The sequence below is a fragment of the Copadichromis virginalis genome, linkage group LG4 (assembly GCF_057382275.1).
Source record: "Copadichromis virginalis isolate Kocher_CV1m ecotype Utaka linkage group LG4, C_Virginalis_male_GT1.1, whole genome shotgun sequence".
Classification (NCBI taxonomy): domain Eukaryota; kingdom Metazoa; phylum Chordata; class Actinopteri; order Cichliformes; family Cichlidae; genus Copadichromis; species Copadichromis virginalis.
In genome coordinates, this window is record NC_140621.1 from 28,855,709 (window position 1) to 28,877,602 (window position 21,894).

The 21,894-nt window shown below is 39.2% G+C and overlaps 2 protein-coding genes across 5 annotated transcripts in view; both read left to right on the forward strand.

Annotated features, from left to right (window-relative positions):
* Positions 1 to 21,894, forward strand: part of znf385c (zinc finger protein 385C) — a 175,665-nt gene that overhangs the window by 96,673 nt on the left and 57,098 nt on the right. Inside the window, exon 1 of one of the 3 annotated variants that reach the window (XM_085454730.1) lies at positions 20,589 to 21,070. The exons of the other annotated variants lie outside the window; for them this stretch is intronic. Coding sequence (XP_085310856.1) covers positions 21,061 to 21,070 — 10 coding nt within the window. The 5' untranslated portion in view covers positions 20,589 to 21,060. Of the gene's footprint in view, positions 1 to 20,588; positions 21,071 to 21,894 lie in introns of those variants that run through there. 3 annotated transcript variants of the gene reach the window in all.
* Positions 3,168 to 7,313, forward strand: LOC146711752 (zinc finger MYM-type protein 1-like). Of its 2 annotated transcripts, XM_085454725.1 has the most exons (4): positions 3,168 to 3,411; positions 3,948 to 4,116; positions 4,333 to 4,434; positions 4,594 to 7,313. In XM_085454725.1, the coding sequence occupies exons 2-4, from the start codon at positions 3,984 to 3,986 to the stop codon at positions 6,750 to 6,752; spliced, it is 2,394 nt and encodes a 797-aa protein (XP_085310851.1). In that variant the 5' UTR covers positions 3,168 to 3,411; positions 3,948 to 3,983; the 3' UTR covers positions 6,753 to 7,313. The 2 variants fall into 2 exon arrangements, with proteins under 2 accessions (XP_085310851.1, XP_085310853.1); XM_085454727.1 differs by having other exon boundaries at positions 3,168 to 4,116; positions 4,363 to 4,434.

The following is a 21,894-nucleotide window of genomic DNA, read 5'->3' on the forward strand; positions in this document are numbered from 1 at the left end:
TTGTTGGTAATTAGAAAAATTATTGAAAATGTTTAAGTATTGCTTTACAGTAAGTTGAAGAGGAGAATTCAGAGGGGGTGGAGATGGGTGTCAGGGGTGATGTGTTATAAAAGGAAAGCAGCAAGAGGGAAAAGAAAGGTTTACAAAATGGTAGTGAGGAAAGCTATGACGATTTTCATTGGGAATGACCAGGATGGACAGGATTAGAAATGACTACATCATAGGGACAGCTCAGGTCAGAGGTTTGGAGACAAAGAGAGACAAGGCTGAGATGGTTTGGACATGTGCAGAGGAGGCTGCCAAGGGATGTTGATGATGGAGCTGCCAGGCAGGACGAGAAGAGGAAGACCTCAGAGGAGGTTCATGGATGTGAAGGAGGACAGGCAGAAGGTTGGTGTGACAGAGGAGGATGCTGGTATAGGAGGAGGTTGAGGAGATGATCCGCTGTGATGACCCCTAAAGAGTTCAGCTGAAAGAATGATTGCTTCACTTTTATTGTTACATTTATGATTTGTTAGGCTACCTATTCTGGTGAGTGACTAGTTTAACCTGCTGTGTTGCGTGAGTTCACACTTTGCAAGAACAGCACTACAAAACACATGGCAGGGTTCTGCAGGTCATTTCACAAGTCTGGAATTAAAAAAAAAAAATGCAGGCTGAAAATGTCTTGTTATATTATCATAGAAAATACCTGTTTAAGGTCCTATGATTTACCAATTAAAGACAACTACTTTATCTCAATGTTATTTTTTTTTTACAATGCGTATTTTAGTTTCCACCAATTACACACACAGATGTTGTGTTTTAAAATCAAAATTTGTAAAGTGAACTAGATTGACAGTATGGACCATCATTTTCAGTGTGAGGTTTGTGAAAAGACAGCAAGAAACGGCAAGTACAAGCAACAAAGCTCATCGAGTAGACTACATTAGGCTTCAAACTTTCCTTTTTGCTAAAGCATATATTTCAGGCTGGACCAGGTGACCCTGAATCCTCCCTTAGTTATGCTGCAGTCTGTTTTAATATCTTCATATTTGCCTAATACTATACTTTTATCTTTTGAAAAATCAGCTTCTGTTTCCAGTACGCTTTTCAATAATCATTAGTGAACAGATGCTCACAATGCCACCCCTTTCATGCGACCATGCAGGTTAAGCTTTTTGTGACCACTTATCCAGATCGCCACTTTCAGGTTAAGTGAATCCAGATTATGGAAAGATAGCCTTGATGTGTTGAATGTGCTTTGTAGTACAGGCCTTATGACTAATGATAGACAAAACTTAATTCTGCTCTTTGGTATTGTATCTGTGCGCCAGTCGCAAAACTGTGACAGTTTGTCAAATAAAACGCATAAATTCAGATAAAATGAAAAGATCATGTCAATCAGTTATGTTTGGTTCTGAATCATGATCTAGGTAATTTGTTACATTGTCAAGGATATTAGCAATTGTATTTCATAATAAAAAAAAAATTGACTTAAAATATGTGATGTCAGTTAACTAGATTAGAACTACTACCAACAGCACAGGTTTTTTTTTATTACTAGTACATCAGAAATATTTGCCTTATTTAAAACAATAGCAAATTATTAAAGTCTGACAGTTTTTTTGTTTTTTTACAAGAATATTGTTATGATGAATGATTTTAACAGGACTAATAACTAGTTAGCATCTTATTTTAAAAGGCTAGATGCAACATGTACCTTTGAAAACAAAATGTATAAAAGTAAATTGGCTGCTGTTTCACTCTGTAGGTATATTACTCAATAACTGATCTCATGTTTCTGTGAACTCAAAATACTTAATTTAAAAGTGCTTACTACATATCTTGGGTACAAAATGTTGAGTAAATTGTTGAACCTACAGTTTGGTTTGGCATTTTCTGTAAATATACACAAGCAGAACCCCATTTCAAAATCAAAACAAAAACAAAAAAACTACGGTTACATACATGTTGTAAAGTTAACAGTCCATGTTGTCTTTTGTGTTATTTGTAGAGATCCCCCGTGCGAAGGTCAAGAGGCCATGGAGTGAAGCAGAGAAGACGGCAGTGCAAAGACGGCTGGGAATTATGTAGGAAGCAGGAAGGTCATACTGGTACAGTTGTAGCCATCCTAAGCTTTACTGATTTTTCTTTTTGGCAGAAGTCAAAACAAACTGATCAAAGTTATTGATCACTATTTTAGTTGTAAGTCATTAGACTTAATAGTTGTCTTCATTGTTATAATAGCAATTATTATTCCTCTGGAAGGATGTTACATTGTGAAATAAACTGAATTTGCTCTTGTTGCAGCATTGTGGGAATTTCCTTGGTAATTATTAATAAAATCTACAGCGGTATTTGAAATGTAATACTACCTTTTGTTATGTAGGGTTGTCTTGATAGATTATCAGAACTTTTTAGTTATTCTATTTATGTATAAAGTTGAGACTGTTTAACTTTAACATTATTTGGTTGCACTAAAATAGAAAATGTCAAGGAGTAAATGCAAACAGAAAAAAACATATAGACAGAAACGAACACAAAAGCACCCCCTGGTGGAAAATCACCTGAATAGCACTCAATGACAAGGTCCTCATTCTGATAGTAGAATGAGATTTTTTTTTTACTTGAGTGTTTTAAGATTTTGAGGTGATTTTTGGTGTTAGAGAGCCACCCAGTGTTCAAAAATGGCAAAGGTTTGTCTGCAAGTGTAGCAGAAATGGTGGTCCTCACTTTGATAGTACACTTACCCGGTCCTCAGTCGTTATGCAAGACAGGAATGTGTGTGTGTGTGTGTGTGTGTGTGTGTGTGTGTGTGTGTGTGTGTGTACATGGAGGAGGGGGTGGTGCTTGCAGATTGTGCTTGGTCCACTAGACCCCTCCCAGTCAGAATAGAGCTGTCTCAGCTCATCAGCATTAGACTCGCGTGGCACCCTGATGTGCCCCGACAGTCAGTCACAGGAAATGATGGGATGTGAAACCACCCAGAGCGCCCATGTGACCTGCCATACAGGCATAGGCGGGTCTGGGGGTGTTGGATGGGATGGAAAAACAGGAAGGCAACGAGGCGATGCGGCCTCACAATAGCAGCTGCAGAAGCCTCACTTGGCACAAGACTGACAAAACACACAACACCTTTGCACACACACATATATAGACAAATTTCATACAGACATACTCTGTGGCGTGTCCAGCGGGGTGGCCTGGGGGGGCACAGGCCACCCCCCAAACCAGACTGGCCACCCCAGGTGCCACCCCGAAGCTAAAACAATAAAATTCAATTAAATATCAAATGTACGATTACGTTTTCGTAGTGAAGCTCAGATATCCGAGTGTAAGTGAATGCAGCATCGGCAAAGGAAGGAGAAAGACGGCACCACAGAAAGCTATTTTCCGGCAAAAGAAAATGATGAGAGAATAAATGTCCCGGTAAGTAATATTAAGTTTGTTGAGTTTAGTAAACTTCGGTGAAATTAGAATACCAAGGAAAAAATAACACTTAAAGAATTATTGCAACCGCCGAATATTTCAGTAGGCTACTGGGCGGCCGCGGAGCTAGCATAAGAGTTATTAGTTATAAGATATAATCCAAGTTGCAGGTTAATACTGGCAGTGTCGCCATGCCAGCTGACTGTACTTCATCATCAGCCAGTGTTGTTCTTTATACATCAATATTACCAAAGTTTGTGCCATGTTCAATGCAGGGATGTGCAGTTCTGGTCCTCCTGGTTTCAGATGTTTCCATACTTCAACACAGCTGATTTAAAGAATCATTTACAGACTTGTGCACAACTAGGTGTTTGGGGATTATTTGATTTGAATTGGCTATGTTGGTATAGGTAACATCTAAAACATGCATGATAGGGGTCCATAAGGGCAAGAATTTGACATCCCTGACTTCCAGTCAAGGTCATACATCAAGAAAGTTGTTGTTTGTGACATAAGTTTTTGCTTTATTACTTCAGGGCCAACCAGTATAGATAGAAGAATAGGAGTGGAGAATGAAAAGATCTCAAAATATTGAGAATTTCTTCCTTAAGAAGGCTAAAATAACGCCAGAAGCAGAGAGCAATGTCAGGGAAAGGTGGACTGAGCAGCAGTCATCATTGTCACCTGTGATTTCTACAAATGAAGGTATGTGAGAATGAATAAGGAAAATGCAAGGAAGGGATGTTTATATTGTCAAGTGTTCAACCAATCCATAGGGGACAAATCCTAATATTTGGGAATAAATAATTAAATAAGTGAATATATGTATTGTGGTACATAATTGGAAATTAAAACAAAATCCTGCTTTAAATAACATGTTTTTTTTATTTAATGAAATGTAATATTTTTATATTATCCCAGGCACTTTTTCACCTGTTCATGATCCACCAGATAACCAGGATGTGGTGCCTTTTGAAACATCTTCTCCTTCAACATCATGTACGACACTGGGCCATCCACATGGTATTTAACCTCCAATCTTACTTCATAGATTAATATTGAAAGCCTTTAATTGTGCATTAAATATTTTATAATATTGATACTGTCACTTTTGCAAGAGATGTTGTTCTAGATCAAAAACAATTCTTCATTGATTTTTAAATTGAATCCTCCCACACTTAGATATATCTCAAAATCCAGCGGAGGGACCTAGACAGCCACACTTGAAGATATTTCCTCGAACAGTACATGGTGAAAAGAGGAGGGCCTTCAGCAAGACATGGTATTCACAACACAAATGGCTGGAATATTCTCAAAGTCGGGACTCTGTCTATTGTTTTGCATGTAGATACTTTTCCATTCCAAATGCTTCTGAAACTCCTTTTACATCACATGAAGGGTACTCAAACTGGAAGAAGGCAATGTATAAAGATGGAGGTTTTAAGGGGCATGAGAAATCTGAAGGTCATATGAATGCCATGTATGCTTGGAGTGAACATCAGAAAAACATTTTGACAGATTCATCTGTGCGTGATGCTTTGGACAAGGCATATAAAAAAAAAGTAGAGGAAAATCGCATATATATCAAAACTGTTGCTGAAGTAGTTCTCCTTACAGCTATGCAAAACCTCTCCCAAAGGGGGCATCTTGAGACAGATACATCACAAAACAAGGGGAACTTTTTAGAGTTAATGGAACTTCTTTCTAAGCATAATCCACTGATTGCAAAAAAAATGAAAGCTGCAGGAAATGCAAAATATACCAGTAACACCATTCAGAATGAAGTAATCGAATGTCTGTCAGAGATGGTACGTGAAGACATTATCAGAGAAGTAAAGGAGAGTGAGTACTTCTCTGTGATTGCAGATGAAACAAAAGACCTAAAGAAAACAGAGCAACTGTCATTAGTACTAAGGTATTACTACAATGGGGCTGTTCAAGAGAGTTTTTTAGAGTTCCAGAGAGCAAGTCAGCTAGATGCAGCAGGGCTCACTCAAAATATCATACAGTGTCTGGAAAGGTATGGCCTTGAATATAGATCCAATCTTGTAGGCCAAGGATATGATGGGGCGTCAGTAATGGCAGGGAAATGCAGGGGTGTTGCAGCCAGGATCAAAACAGAGGCAAAACATGCATTTTATGTACATTGCAATGCACATTGCCTTAACCTTGTTATCGTTGATGCAGTGAAATCAGTCCCTGAAGCACACTGCTTTTTTTCATTGTTGCAGAAATTGTATGTCTACATGTCAGGTTCATATGTTCACCAAAAATGGATCACAGTTCAAAAAGACATGTATCCAGAGGCTCCTAGAGAGCTTCAGAGACTCAGTGATACCAGGTGGGCATGTCGTTACAGTGCATGCAAAACTGTAATGGACAGATTACCAGCTATATTAAGAGTGCTACATGAGATAGATTTAGAGAACAGCGGTGACAGATCAGTGGAGGCACGGGGTCTGTTGGCACAAATTGACCTCACATTTATTGGCAATTTATCCACATTTAGAAAAATTCTAGGGGAAATTAAGTTGCTTTCTGATGTACTTCAGTCTCCATCTCTTGATCTAGCAAAGGCTGTAGACCTAATTCATGCACTTCAAGACACCTTGGACCAATATAGAAGTGAATCCTGTTTTGATGAGCTGTGGCAAGACGCAATGGATATTGCAGAACAGTGTACTGTTGCCTCTGAGACAGTTAAGAGAAGGGTGCAGAGAGAGAGCCTCAGGCTAAAGGGTTATTTTGTAGATTCTCCAATCGGGCAACACAGGTGTAAGGAGGATGACAAGGACAAGTTTAAGAGGGAAGTATTTTACCCCATTCTTGACCATGTACATGCAGAGATGGAGAAGCGCTTCAACAAGACCAATTGTGATATTATGAGGGGTATACAGGCACTAAACCCCAAGAGTAAGAGCTTTTTGTCAGAGGAAATAGTTGTAAGCTTGGCTGGTCTGTATGACTGTGATATTGAAGACCTCAAACATGAGCTGTATCAAGCTAGAAAGGTTGTTCAAAGGAGAGCAGGGTGTGGGAATGAACTCTCCAGTATTTTGGGGTTTACTACCTTCCTAGAGTCTTACAAAGAGGTGTTTCATCAGCTTTTTCGTTTATGTCGAATAGCTTTAGCTTTACCTGTCAGCAGTGCTACTTGTGAACGTAGCTTTTCAGTGCTAAAGCTTATAAAAAATCATCTACGAACAACTATGACTGATGAGAGGCTTAGCAATATTGGAGTTTTGAGTATTGAGAGGAAAAGGGCAAGATCATTAAGCCTGGATGACTTTGTAACACGTTTCGCCACCCGTCACTGTAACAGGCGGATCTACCTATTCTAAGTCATTGATAATATTTAATGAAGCATAGAGTAGGTACTTGAGTAAATGTTCTCTTTCAAAACATAAATATTTTGCAACTACAAGTGCTGCTGTTCACAAATGTTTTTGTACTTCTTGTCTTCTTAACATGTAACAGAGTCTTATTAAAAGTTCAGTATATTTTAATAAGTTTAAATAAGTTTTGCATTGCATTGGCTAATTTGCCAATTGTATGTTAAAAATGTTTGTAGTTTAATGTTCAAAAATGTTTTAGCCCAAAACATATGTGCACTATTTGTCAGTAAAAATACTTGTCCTTGAATGCTGAATAAACTGACAAAGCACTGATTGTATCTCTTGTACTTTATCAACACAGTATCTAAACACTTTTCACTATAGTGGTGAAAATCTCATTCTAATAAAAGTTAAAAGCGCATCCAGTTATTAGGTTTATAGGATTATTGAATTATGGTTAACGGTTGGTAGAATTTTTTTTTTAACATTATCTGCCAATTACATGTGCCACCCTTCTACAAATCTGTGCCCCTACCTGGCCCCCCCAAAAAAAATTTTCTAGACACGCCACTGGACATACTTAAATAGATGTGTACACATACACGTAGACACACAGTGATACTGGGTGCAGGCCATGATTCCTGTGATATTTTATCTGGCTGAATGGCAGGGAAATGAATCTCAGCATGCCTGGCTCTAGACCTTTAGGTTTGTGCCATTGTCTTTCACGCCACATGCTTCAGCTGCTCTGAAACACAAATGCAGACAAACAGACACAAACATGGAGACAGACACAAAAATACACACATTGTGGGTCCAAGCAAGACTAGAATAGTCAGCGAGAGCAGCCTGCCTTCCAGTAAGGCTGTGGAAATACCAGCCCGTTCTCACTCCCGAGGCGTAACATGTCGACGTTTTGTCACGTCCCGCGGCGTTCCTGAGGAACGCGAAAGGAGACCTTCGGCGTTCTTATGGTACGCGGCGAATCCAGTGCAATGACGCTCCCGCGGTAATAAACGTTCCAGCCCTGTATTCCAGCCCTAAACCTAACCTTATCCCTAGCCCTGACCATAACCTTATTCCTGATCTTAACCAGGACTATAATGATGTTAAATAGCGTGTTTCTGAGTGATTTGAAGAAAAAGAGCGAACATGTGTAGATGGAGTCCAGACGGTTCTCATATTTCCTCTTTTTTCCGAGGTCGTCATTTAGGAACGTGGTGGGTAGCCGAAAACGTAATATGTTGACGATTTGTAACCTAGCGTAAAATGTTACGCTTTGGGAGTGAGAACGTGTTGGAAATACACATTGTAACAAGTCGTTTATCAAGTGAAAGCAGCTCATAGATGTTCAAGCCAACTTCCCCACATGTTCTTTCAATCATGTGTTACCATTTTTTCTCAGTTGCATTTTTAGATTGTCTGACTGTATTAAAATTACTTATTAAAAATTGTATTTTATAAAGTCAGAAATATATGAAAATTATTTCAAGTGTTTCTTGTGTGATTCATATCACATCTCATAACTAAATAAAGGAAAATAAGAATAGAAGACCTTCTAAGCCTCTATGTCATGCAGTTTGTCTTCATTAAGTCTTTAAAGGCACTAGAGATTAGACTTTTGTAACGATTTTGCTTTTTCAAAAAATGTCCCTCAAAACTATGCAGTCAGTTTCAATTTCCTCTCTTATTTTCTGTCTTGTCTGATATGTGTGACTTGAAAGCTGCTTACCTTGTTGACATCAACACTGAGAACCCGTGAGGCATGTAAGGGCACGATTAGCTGGAAACTAACCCGGCCTGGATATGCATATGTATATGCATACAATGGACAAACAATGCGTTGCTAAGGAGATACAAGAGCCAAATGAGTGACCAGGCACATATGCAACAAGGTTTATGATTGGCATGTTTATGTTTTGTAATAGAACAACCAAAGAGGTTTAAAAAATAAAAATCAAATAACAATCTGAATTAGAGGCTGATACACTGGTCACATAACGTCTTATAATTTTCTTTAAATATGAAGCAAAAAAATTTGTGATGTATGAGAATAAATATTTCAGGTGGATAGAATTAGACAGACTGTGTCCCTGTAAAGGAGTCATTTCTACGAGCAGAAAGAAAAACAGAGCGAGCGTCTTGCAGCACTCATATACAGTTTTTGTCACGATACTGGGTCGTGTGACCCAGTGTTTGAGTTTTATGTATTTTTGTATTCATTTTTGAACTGGTGAATTTCTAGGTTGCTGTCATGTTTAATCTCCATGTTTCCTGTTTTATTTTGAAAGAGTCCAGTGTTCTTTGTTCATTGTATTTAGTTTCACTTCCCCTGTCCTGTCATTAGGTTTATGTGTGTCAGCTGTGCTCCCATGTGTAGCCACTTCCCCTAATCATCCTTGTGGGTATTTAGTCTCTGTGTTTCATTCAGTCTGTGTCACGTCGTCTGTTCATGCACCCTGTTATTCTAGCTGCACGTCATGATTCTAGCCTGCAAGATTCGGTATTGGACATGTTCATAGTCACTTTCTCCAGTCATGTTTCCCTGCACCTTCATGTGCCAGTACTGAGATCTCGTTCACAGTTTTTCATGTCGTGTTCATAGTCTGTCCACAGTACTTCGTCATAGATCATTCCTGGTCTTCGTTCATAGCCTTTAGTTACTCCCAGTTTAGGTTCTTAGTTTTGTCATTCCCATAGTTTATGGTTTGTTATTTTGCCTTCTCCATCAGCCCTGATTAAAGGCTCACTTTGAGCTTAGCAAAAGTTTTGCCTCCTGCGTCTGTGTCCGCACCTGGATCCACCAAACACACTCTCGCAGACCGTGACAGTTTTTTTCCAAGGTCCAAACCCTTGCAGTCTTTCAATTTTATGGGTCCTATTTTACAGATTTTCCAGGACTACCATCAGGTGCGTCAGATGCTCTCATCTTTTGGGAGGAAAGCAAAATCTCAGTGTTTCCACTGCATTTTCTGTGGCTCTTCACATGCCTCACGATGGATTACTTTCCCCTCTCACCTTCAATATCCTTTCACATCTCTAAGATTCAACTGCATCTCGAGGCATAGCTGTTTTTCCTTTCTTTGCTGCTCTTTCCATCCTTTATATGCTGGTCTGCTGCTGTACTGTCAAATTTTATAAATTGCACAAAATGGCAAGACTGGCTTCGTTTTTTTTTTTCTTTGTAGTTCTCTGTTGTTGATGTGTAAACACAACAATGTAAATGTTGTCTCTATATCTATATATATATATATATATATATATATATATCGCATTTGTCTCTATAGTGGCTCCAAGTGTAAAAACATTTTCACACAAACATTTGTTCATCATACTGCATATATAAAATACTAGTTCAATTCCTATTATATGAATAAACAAGTGGTTTACCTGACGTTGTTTAATCACTTCCTTTTTTCCCACTTTACCTCAATAAAAGCCAAGTTGACCTTGTTTAGTGTGAGGATGGCCACTAGCCACATTTATTATGTGAAAGCCTGTGCTTTTAACTCTGAATAGCCTTATCTTCACTATACAAAGCAGCATTCTGCCATTGTAATGACTCTCCTACGTAAAGCATGTCCTTTATCTGACTCAACAAGCACACAGGCTTTCACTGACTGCTTCATTGTATTATTTATTGAACCCAAAGACAAGCCAACTTTCAAGGTGAATGCTAAAAAAGTGTACAAATATATTTTCTGAGTTTTGCCCCCCAAATACAGATACTTTTCAAACCTTTATTTTCTATGCCTCAATACTCAGACAACCAAGTGTTTTGTTAGCAGCTATAATTCAATGTTTAGTAGAGCTATATAAAGGGGACAAATTGTTTTTGTAGCCGTGACAAAACCAGAAAAACTAATCTAATAAAAAAAATCAAAATAACATGTTTATGTAGACTGGGTTTTTTCTCTCTCGCTTTCTCTTTCATGAACAATACTGCAAAAACAATACATTAGGAGTCTAATATGTGGTAATATTCATCCTGGAGTCACTCTAATGGTAATGAATAAGAGACTGATTTTTGCCTTCATGTAGTCTTTGTGTGTAATTGTAGCCTGGAACATTAAAGCAGAAGATGCCCCTTTGTTCACTCTCAGTCTGCTTGACCAATGTCACTGTAATTCTTCTTCAAGTGATTTAAGTATGTATATGCCTATACAGTGTAAATTAAAGAATATATGGTTGAGAGTGGCTGAACTGTGCTAAATATCATCAAACATGCAACACTGTTCTCCTTCAAATTCTTTCTTAAGTGGTGGCAACACAGCTGAACTAACTCTGAAACGATTGTTCAAATGTATGACCCCCTCTAATTACAGTTTGGAGTACCTAGGCAGCAATTAGGGAATAAAAGTACAATCGAGCATTATCCATTCTTTGCATAGCATGAGTCACTCTAGTTGGCCTTGGGAGCAAAATGATATAAAACTTACCCTGTAAAAAAATGAGTCAGATATGAAGTATGAAAATATAATAAAGACGAAAGAAGCAAGTAAACAGTTACCTACTTTGGATTTAGCTCTAGTTGTAAATGTGCTGTAACTGACATGTGTCTGCTTAAAAAATGGCAAATAAAAATGCCAGGATAGTTTAATGTTAAAGGTAACAGACTGTTTGTTTGGAGATGAAAAATTTCAATTACCACCAACATAAAATTATCATTGTTAGTCTTGGGCAGAGTGTTTGCTTATTAAGAGGAAAATCAAATGAAAAACCAAAATGGGTTATGTATTTGAGGCCATTATTATATTAGACTTTATTGAGGTCTGCTTATTAAATTTTGATTAGTGTAATAGAATTAAAATCCTAAATGTTTTTGCAAAGCTGATGTTTTTCCTAATGGAAAATCAGGACTCATCTATCACTTTATCATGTGCCAAAATGTTGGTAAACAGGGTCAAGTCACTGAAGACTTACTGTGTGAGATTAGAGTAGGTAAATATTCCAATACTGGCTGTGAACACCCTTTTGACTTCAGAACTGGCTTTATTCTTCGTGGCATAGACTCAGCAAGGTGCTGGAGACATTCATTCAGAGTTTTTAGTCAACATTGACATGATCATCACACATTTGCTATAGTTTTATCAATAGCATATCCATGATTTAAATCCTTTGTTCCACCGCATCCCAAAGGTGCACTACTGGACTGAGATTTAGTGAATGTGGAAGCTATTTGAACTCATTGTCACGTTCAAGAAACCATCTTGAGATGATATGAGCCACAACATTCAAATCTTCAGTGTACCCAGAGGATGGGGGCACTGTGGTCACAAAGGGATGGATATGGACAGCAACAATCCTGAGATAGGCTCAATGCTCAGTTGGTACTAAAGGGCCCAAAGTGTACCAAGAAAATACCAAGAAATTACATCATCACCACCAGCAGCTGCCAGAACGGTTCATACAAGGCGGGATGGATTCATGTTTTCATGTTGTTTATGCCAGATTCTGACACTAAGTCTAGACTCATTACAACAGGAAACATTTTTCTAATCATTTGTTGTCCAATTTGAGTGAGCCCATACAGACTGAAGTTCAGTTTCCTGTTCTTAGCTGACAGGAGTGGCATTCGGTGGGGTCTTCTGCTGTAGTAGCCCATCTGCTTCAGTTTTTGATGACTTGATTTATATCTTTTTTCAAATAATTTTTTGCCTAGAGAACTGACACTTGGACCATCATCTGTAAACCCTAGAGATGGTTGTGAGGGAAAATCTCAGCAGATCAACATTTCCCGTCAAGCCTGCCTGACCCCAACATATTTTGCCACATTCAAAATCATTTAAATACCTTTTCTTCGCCATTCATACCTAACGAGTGGCTAGCGAGTGCACATACACCAAAATCTTCATTCACAGATACTATAAAGACAGAGCAGTGCTGGATAGTATGAATAACACACTTTAAGAGAAGAAAACTGCCTTAAAGATTAAATTCATATGCCTGGGTTTAGATCTACATTTCCAATGAGACATTCAATAAGTATCTTCCTACCTGTGTTTTAGAGACAGCAGAGATGTTTAAATTCACATGGAGTAGTTTGGACTGTATTATATAGCTGTATGCATGAATTTACACATGGACCCCCGACGTGTCCTGTTATTCTTGGCAGCAATTACATCAGTTTGACAGTAGACATTTTCTGTTCCACCTGAGACATCAGGATTCCCACCTGCCTGCTGTTCCCCTCACCTAGCAGTTTCCCTCTTTATCGGTTTCCCTCTTTTTCAGCTCCTCCTCCCCCTCACTGTTACGCTCCTTCATCTTCCACTTGTGAACCCAGCCAAGGCGACGAAACACACTGATGATTTATTTATGTTAGGGAAGCCATCTTCCCCTCTTACCACGATCTCTCTTTCCCTCTCACACACTCACATACATACTCTTCCTCTCTCTTCTTGTGTTTGTCTGTCTGTGAAACTGTATGTGACAGTGATGCTAAATGGGACGTCTTCTCTCCTGTTGTGATGAGTTGGAATGTGCAGGTGGCAGAGCTTACAAGCACAACACACACACACACACACACACACTTTGCAGTGTCATACTGGGCTGTCAGCCTCTCTCTCCTCTGGGTTAACGCATATGATCTAGATATTTGACACTATGTGCTACTTTTTTTTTTTTTAAAGAAACACCCCAACAGCCAATATGTTGAGTGACACCAGGTGATATACAGTAAGAATATGATTTAGTACCAGACAGATGTTACTGTTTCTAATGTTCTCATTACAGTGGAAACTTCAAACAAGAAATATTGTTAGATATAACAGATATGAGGAGCTATGTTTATTTTTAGAGGAGTTTATGTAAATGTATCTTGCAAAGCAACTTGCCATCCTTTGCTAATGGAAAAAGGGAAGTCTGGTGAATCCAGATGTTATCATGTAAACAAGAAAAATCTTGGTCACAAACAAAACTCATGATCCTAGCTTATAACATTACAGTTGTGAGAATGATGTCATTTTCTGGGCAGCACATTTTACAAGCCGTTCAATAAGTTGCTATTCTATTAACCTCCTAAGACGCGAACTCTTCCACGGCATGCATTTTTAATTTCTCTTTGATATTTGGGCTGATTGGGACCCGATGAATGTAAAAATAAAGAATTACCAGATTTATTTATTTTTTACCTAATTTTTGCTTCTAAGAAAAATGAGATCCACATATGAGGACATTCGTTTAAAATTTCATTAGAACAGTAGCAGTATAATGTCCTCGTAAGTGGATATCAGGCCCTTGTAGAGCAAAATTGAGTATTTTGGTCTAAATAACCCAAAATGTGATGTCCACATATGTGGACGCCAGGTCCTAGGAGGTTAATGGTTTATAAATCATTCATTAATTCTTTATATAGCTGTTGTAAGCCATTCTGTTAAAGACATTCTGGGTTTGAAGGCTGTGGAAAATTAATAATTAATTTACTGTATGTCCTCTAGCTGCATTACTTCTGTAGACTTTACTGCTGCTGTTTAATTCATCAATATGACCACCTAGTTTGTGTAAAGGATCTTCAGCCTATTAATCCAAAATACATGTATTATTAACTTATTTCTGCAACATTCACCACTTCACATATGATAGATTATACATGTTGTAAATGGTGCAGCAATAAGTTATTAATAAGTGTACTTTTGTCTGATGCGCTGGATCTCCCTTTTACAGAAAGTAAGGGATGGTGAATTAAATGATGAATTAATGAGCTGGATAAAAACTAGCCAAATAGATTTTTTTTTTTTTACAACCTGGTCAAATGTTATTACCAATGGCTTGTTACTCTTTTATAAAACATAAAAGATGCATAAAATTTCCTTAAACAAATTTACCTTTTACTTTTTAGTAATGGCTAATTATTGACCCCCAAAATTAATCAACACATTTAAGAGTCAAAGAACAATTAGAATTGCTTTATTTAAAAAAATAGAAATATTAACATATTTCATTTCTGGGGCATCAATAATGCAGTTTTTTCAAAGTTAACATTGTGCCATCATTAATGTGCAAGGTGTGTCCATGTGCACAAACCTAACTAGTGAGTAAATATGAAGTGAAAAACAAAAGGTGTCAGCAGGTGAAATGAAAACTAAACATAGAGGTCCAAAACAGGCTGACAACCTTCCAGGCTGACAAATCTGCACAGCCACCTCTCCAGCACCTCATGCAGACACTGCAGGTCTTAAAACCAGAACTGTTATCTGATGGCAGCACAATATTCCCAGGTGCAATCCTTTGCAGCATCAAGAATGGCTGCACAGGACAACACAGATGGGAGCTAACTAAGCATTTTTATATGACACTCCATGATGACAACACATTTCCTTATCAAGACAGATAAGGTGAACCACACAGCATGTTGTTGAAAAAAACTTGTGCTCTTATTAGTATCTGTTTTTCATTTTTGGGGTGATTTTAAATTGTATTTTAAATCCCGGGGTTTGCATGTAGTCGTATAATTTATGTAATTTGCTTGTTTTCTCTTTTTGCTAGTCATTCAAATCAGTATATGTTAATAAGGGACATAGAGACACAAGCTGGGAAGCTCATCAGTGAACTGAACAACAAGCTAATAACTTGACACTTGGTCTCTTCTCCTTTAATGCCCGCTCTTAGACTTGCCTTCAGGTGCTTTTATGGGACTGGGCATCTTACACTGTCACCCATCAGCATCTGTCTTTCTTGTCCGCCCATTTTTAAATTACTTTAGCGCCTCACAGTCTACCTTCTCAGTGTTCCTTCAACCTGCTGTCAGTCTTTCTGTCACTTAGTTGGTTTCTCTTTCAGTCAGTCAGTCAGGTAGCCGGCATGGCCGTTACGCTCTGAGGATGTTCCTTTCCAGTGCTCTTCAATTCATTTGTTTGTTTGTTAGAGAAAGAGGGCGTGAAAGAGATTTGGGTCTAGTGAGAGATAGTGAAGAGGGAAAAAAAATGCTATTGAAGTAAGCAAATTGACAGAGGGATTGAGAAAGAGGGAGATCCATGGATGTCAATTTAAAAAGTGAGAGCTTCGTGTCAGGCTTTCAAAGAGGAGCGCGTGCGAGATGAGAGAACGAGTAAGAGATAAAGTTTATGATTAAGGAGAAAGGGGGAGAGTGAAAACTGTTTGTGGAGGAAGGGAATGAGAGAGGAGAGGACTATTGTTAGTTTAGAAAGAGAAAGCGATGGCTGTTAGCCTCCTCTGCTGCTGCCAGCCATTACCTATTCAAGCCTCAGCAGCAGGTTGGCAGAGAAAGCTCTAATTGAGGAGGCCGATGGCTTGGAACACTAGAGAAAGAGAGGCAGAGCTAACTTCTTTTCTTTTTCATTAATTAGCCTGTCACTCATTACGCTCTGGCATGTATTTGGGATCATAAAACAGCATGGCTGTGGTTAGATTTGATTGCACTTCTTGTTGTGCTGTCCAGTAAATTACAGAAAAAATGACTTCTGTACAGAATAAAGAAGATAATCTGCAGCTATGCATCATATCCATTAACCTCAAGGGCTGCGAAAAAGCATTTGTTTTTCTTAGTAAATCACACTCCCAAGCTCTCGTCCTCATGCTTTCATAGATTTATACAAACAACTCATCAAAAACAGCGGTGCCATTCTTATCGCACTCTCACATCCCCGCCGCATATTGGAAAACAAAAAGGTGGACATTACAAGGCTGTCAAGCGTTGACAGGTATTGATCAGGCTGCTGTTGAGAGACTAGATGAACTTCCCATCAGAGTCTTTCTTGCTGTTTGTTGCCATCTGTTAATAACTAATGGAAGTTGTGATATTTGTGGTGAATGTGAAGAAGGGAGGAAGAAGAGGATGTTGTAGTGATGCCCAGATGCCACGGCTAAATGGATGTCACATGATATTAGGCTTGCATGGCGTGATACACCGCCATCATTCTGTCAGGTGACAGCATTTATCTCCATATTTCACATCTAACCCCCTCCTCCACCAGGTCTTGATCACTCATCACGCACTCGCTCTTTGTCCCACACTTCTCCACCCACCCAACCCACTGCAGCGACACTGTCAGCACTCTACAGCGTTTACACGTACTGCATAATAATCACAAGCTGCTCACCTCTTCTGGAGTTTCCACCTCACCTCCGTGCAATGTAACCAGCCAACAATTCATATTCTGTGCATATGTCACATTTAGCAGAAATGTTTCTTTTGCAATCGTGTTCTTTGTTTAGTTTTTTTAACTTGTAAACAAACTTTTCAACATGTCTGATCTTCTTCTTTAAATCGCCAAGTCTCACAACTGACTCCAGTGAAAAATCTGTGGCTTTACACAGAGCCAGACGGTGTACAAAAGAACACAATTGTGGAAAGATAACACAATTTCATTAAACCTAAGTGTGACAGCTTGACCTTCTCTCCTCTCCAGGATCTGTCACTCATCACCATAGATACTTGGCTCTCAGCAGCAAGTCCACCAGTGTTAACTACAGATTTGCTGTCCCGCAACTCACAAAGGAACAGTAATGTCAGACTTTTTTTTCCTGCATTGTTTTTCAGTGTATAGCGTAGCAACTTGAAATGAACAAGTTGAACACTGATCCAATGACAAAGGAGGTCAAATGGCTCAAAAGTCTGAACAATATAATCATGAAAAAGAAAACTCCTTTATGTTGTATCATCCTGACAAGTCAATCTAGTATTTATTTTTAAGAGACCATCTGTTCTTACATCCATTTAGGCATAAATGAGTGAAAATGCTGGCAATGTGAAAAAAGTTCCACTCATGTGGAAATGTATCTGTGCTCCTCATCGTGTTTTTTAAGCATGTAGAAAAAGCTTCACCATGTGAGGCTATTTTGATTTTGTTCGTTTTAATTTAGATGGAAATTTCACTAGTTAAGTGAGCTAATTTTACAATTTTCACTTGGTCATAGTGTATTCTTGGTTCATGCCACAGCCTGTCAAGTCAAACACAGTAAAGATCACTCCGCCAGAACTAAATCAAAGGTGTGAATCCCTGCAACTCACCCTGACTTTTACATGTAGTCATAAATTCACTTAGGCTTATGCCCTTGGAATCCAGTTGACTTAGAATTGTTCTTATACCAATGTTGGAAATAAACATTAAAATTTATGTTATAAACCAGTGTACGGCAATTGAAGAAAACAGACACAGTGAATCAGGCTCTCTAATACAGTCCCAATCAAAAGTTTAAGACCACTTGAAAAGTGGCAAAAAATTATAATTTGCATGGTTGGATCTTAACTCATTCACTGCCATTGACGTCTATAGCCGTCAATGGCAGTGAATGAGTCAATGGGTTTAACTCATTCACTGCCAATGGCTGGCAGTGAATGAGTTAAGAAGGTTTCGAGTATAGCTTCAACATGCAACAAGAAGAAATGGGAGTGAGGCAAAGCATTTTTTTGAGAATGCAATTAATTGAAAACAATGCTTAAACTGAAACAGGCTGTTTTACAGCCAGCATGTTGCTCACTCAGTAACTACTGAGTTCTCAGTGTGTGGACTCCTTCCTTGTCACCTATACCTGTTCTGGCATTAACATCAGCACAAGAACTGTGTGCTGGCAGGTTCATGGCATGGGTTTCCACTGTAGTGCTGTAATTGCTTTAGGACTCAAAAGCTGAATATAATTACCTACACCAACTTTAGGCCATATTAAAGGAGGGCATAGACATTGTGACATCACTCACTGATTTGTGAGGTCCTGTTTGGAAGACTCAGTTTTAGATGTAATGCTTTTTCTATCTTTGTTTTTGGGGGTCTTGAAATTCTAAATTATAAGCTTTAAGTTCTAATATAATCTTGGAGCTTGCCAGAATATTATTTTTCAGGTAGTTAAAAAGAGGTCTAATTAGTGACTCAAATTAGTCAAGACCTACTCGACAGCTACGAGTTACATTTCTCTGTATTCACCCCTCATCTAAGTGGCCATGCCTGTAATGATGCACAACTTTTTTTTAATTATAATTGTCCCTCCTCCCTACCCCCATTTGAGATGTAAACATATTGATTTCAGCTGTAAAGGTGAGAAGTCTATGTGATTAGTTTCACTTTTGGTGCCAGCCTCAAGTGGCCTCTTGAAGGACTGCAGTTTTTGGCACTTGTGCTCCGATTTCATTTTTCAGCCTCATAGATTTACTCTAGAACTTGACTTGTGATGCAGCTAAGAGCAACTATTATTAAGCCACTGCAAAAGGTCCTTAATGGACAGTATTATAAAAGAGCCTTTCCTCAATATATTATTAAAAATACACATAGGCTTTGCGGTGGAAAAATTGACTTTTATTTAGTCCCTCAGAGAGGTGTAAACATTGTTTTCTCTTAACATACAGTATGGAACAAATAGGCTAGAACAAATCTTCTTGGCTGAGGCTGACTGATGTAAAGCTTGGAGCGATTCCCGTGTTTCTAATTAGCCCAGGCTCTGGCATGGCAGCCTGTAGGCTGATGGTTGGCATGAGGCAACAGAACAGCCCAGCTGCCCCTGTGTCCCCTACTCTGCCCCAAAGGAGAGTCTCTGGGTCTACTGCTGCCTTTGTGAATGGCAAGGAACAGAAACCTGGATTGGAGAAGAAAGGTATAGTTCACACCCCGCACAACACTCTGTCAGAGACAATATTTCATGTTTAAAAAGGAGCTCTTCATCAGCAATCTGATCACTACAACCTCTCCCTGCTGCCATGCTCCACTTTCTCACTTGCAGCTTTACTCTTTGGAACAGCACTCTTAATAGCATCATGACAAACTGACTGTTAAAGAGCATCATGTATATAGTATCAGTTTAATGTAAAGGTTGAATTAGACCCTTTGAATGGACAGCAGACACAGCTGATGAACACGTTATTTTTGACTTGGACAGCGGATGTCAGGAACAATTTAAAAAACATCTGAAAGCCCTCTTCACAATGACATGAACACAGCAAGGACCAGTGGGCATTTCAGCCAAAGCAGCAAATTGAATAAACTAGAAGCAGAGGAACAATATAGACAGAGAGAGACAGACAGATGGGGAGAAGAGACAAAGTATATGATTAGGTAGAAATACAGTTTAAGTAGAAAAGCGGAAAGGGGCGAAAATGGAAACGAAGAGGAAGTGAACTGCAAGCGCAGGAGAGGCGGAGAGGGAGCAATTTAATGCTGTAATTAAGTTCCCGATAGCACCCTGGGAGATGTGCTTTGGCGTAGCTCCAGGACAGCTTAGCATTACACCAAGGCCCTTCAAATCACAATCTACTTACACACACACACACACACACACACACACAAACACACACATAACACACAACACGCCATTTGAACAAACAGAAATTTAATTCCGAGTAGGCTCTCTGCGCTCTCGCAGCCAATTTCAAATCCCCGAATATGTGTCAGCTTCACCAAATGATGCATCGACAAGAAGAGACACAAAGGAGGCGCAGACTGGCAGAAGAGACGGCTGTGAGAAACCATCACTTGCAGTCACTCTCACGTTGCTCTCACTCACACATTGTAGTGCACACACGACAGTTGCCTTGACAAGTGCGCACAAATCATACTTATGAGAGCACGAACGGAAACCTGTCTCAGAAAATATTCTTTTCTTTCCCTTCATGTTTACCGTGCACCTGTCATGCTTCTTCTATCCAGACCTGCTTACTGCTTCTGCCTTTATTTTATTGATTAATTTATCTTTGTTTTTCTGAGGCTGCATGGCAGAACATATCTGAAGCCAACGTCATTCCTAGTGCTGACCTACAAAGCAGTAAGTTTGACAAGATGGCTAATGTGTTGCCAAGTTGTACAGGTGTGCAGCTTGTCTCTGTGCAGCCCTGTCATGTTAAAGGGGCTCACCAAGGGGAGGAGAGAGAAAGATGTGGGACTTTGGAGAGGAAAGGATGACAGGAGGAGAGAACTCAGAGAGACCTCAGAGAAGAGAGAGAGAGAGAGAGAAGAAACAGGCAATTACACCCAGCTTCGCTACCACACTCCTATCCCTCGCCTCCTTCAGGCCACGCGGAGCAGCAGCACGAGCAATAGGATTTTAACTGAGGAGAACGCGCATCAATAGGATCTAAGATTTCCTGGGAATTGGTCACCAAAGACGGGGGAGTAAAGGATACAGTGTTGACAAAAAGAGTTGTCTTTGGAAAGACAGGAGAGGAAACAAGTCCTCTAAAATCGGCTCCAGCACATTCCGAGGCTCTTCTTTAAGTGCCGTACGCCTACCGTTCGCACCTTCGTGCTGTCCTCGCTCTCTGGGGATAAAAGTGCGTAAATATTATTATTTTTTTATTTTTATTTTTTACCGTTTTCACGGCAGGTGACACGCCGAGCTGTAGACTCACAGATACGGTCCTGGAGCCACGATGCTGATCGGTAAGTGTTAAACACCTACAGTTCTCCACTTTACCGGTGATAACGCGGCTGCGCTGAGTAAGCAATACACGAAAGATTCCTGAAAGGTTCCAAATACAACCGTTTCAGGATTTCGCGTTGCAACAGTGTCGATGGGTAAAAAAAGATCTTAAAGCATGTTAATGCAAACACACTATGTGGAGCAGGCGCGCTAAAAGTCCTTGTCGGGAAAAATGAAAAATCCAGGGATTCAGTCATTTATCGGGCTCGCAAGTTGACCATTTGAAGTGTCTTTTTTTATGATTTATTCATGAATGTCCTGTGCGCCGTCGATTACATGACTGTGCATCAACAATCACCGCATTGTAATATATCTATATCACTAAAGCACTTCTGGATGGATGCAAACTGCATTTCGTTGCCCTGTACCTGTGCATGTGCAATGACAATAAAGTTGAATTCTATTCTATTCTATTCTATCAGATTATATGAAGCTCAACCAAAAGTGTGCGTCCTGGGTGGTTCGGAGTTACCGACACCTCACACTCCTTAGTCCTCTCGGCCCATAGATGGAACTTGTATCTTTTATCACGAAAACTTCCACCGTAGATTATCATTAATATGGTGTTGTTCTTTTTTCATTTAAAACGTCACAACGTTCCGAGTCATCAGTAATAATAAAAAAAAAAACTCAAAACAAAACATCAGTCTGTTTGAGAAAAATGACCTTCTCAAACATCAGCTAAATAAATAAAATAAATACGTTTGCTTGTGTGTGTGTGCGTGCGTGTGTGTGTGGGAGGGGGGGGGGGACTATAATTAGTGGACATTTGTAAACCAGTTCC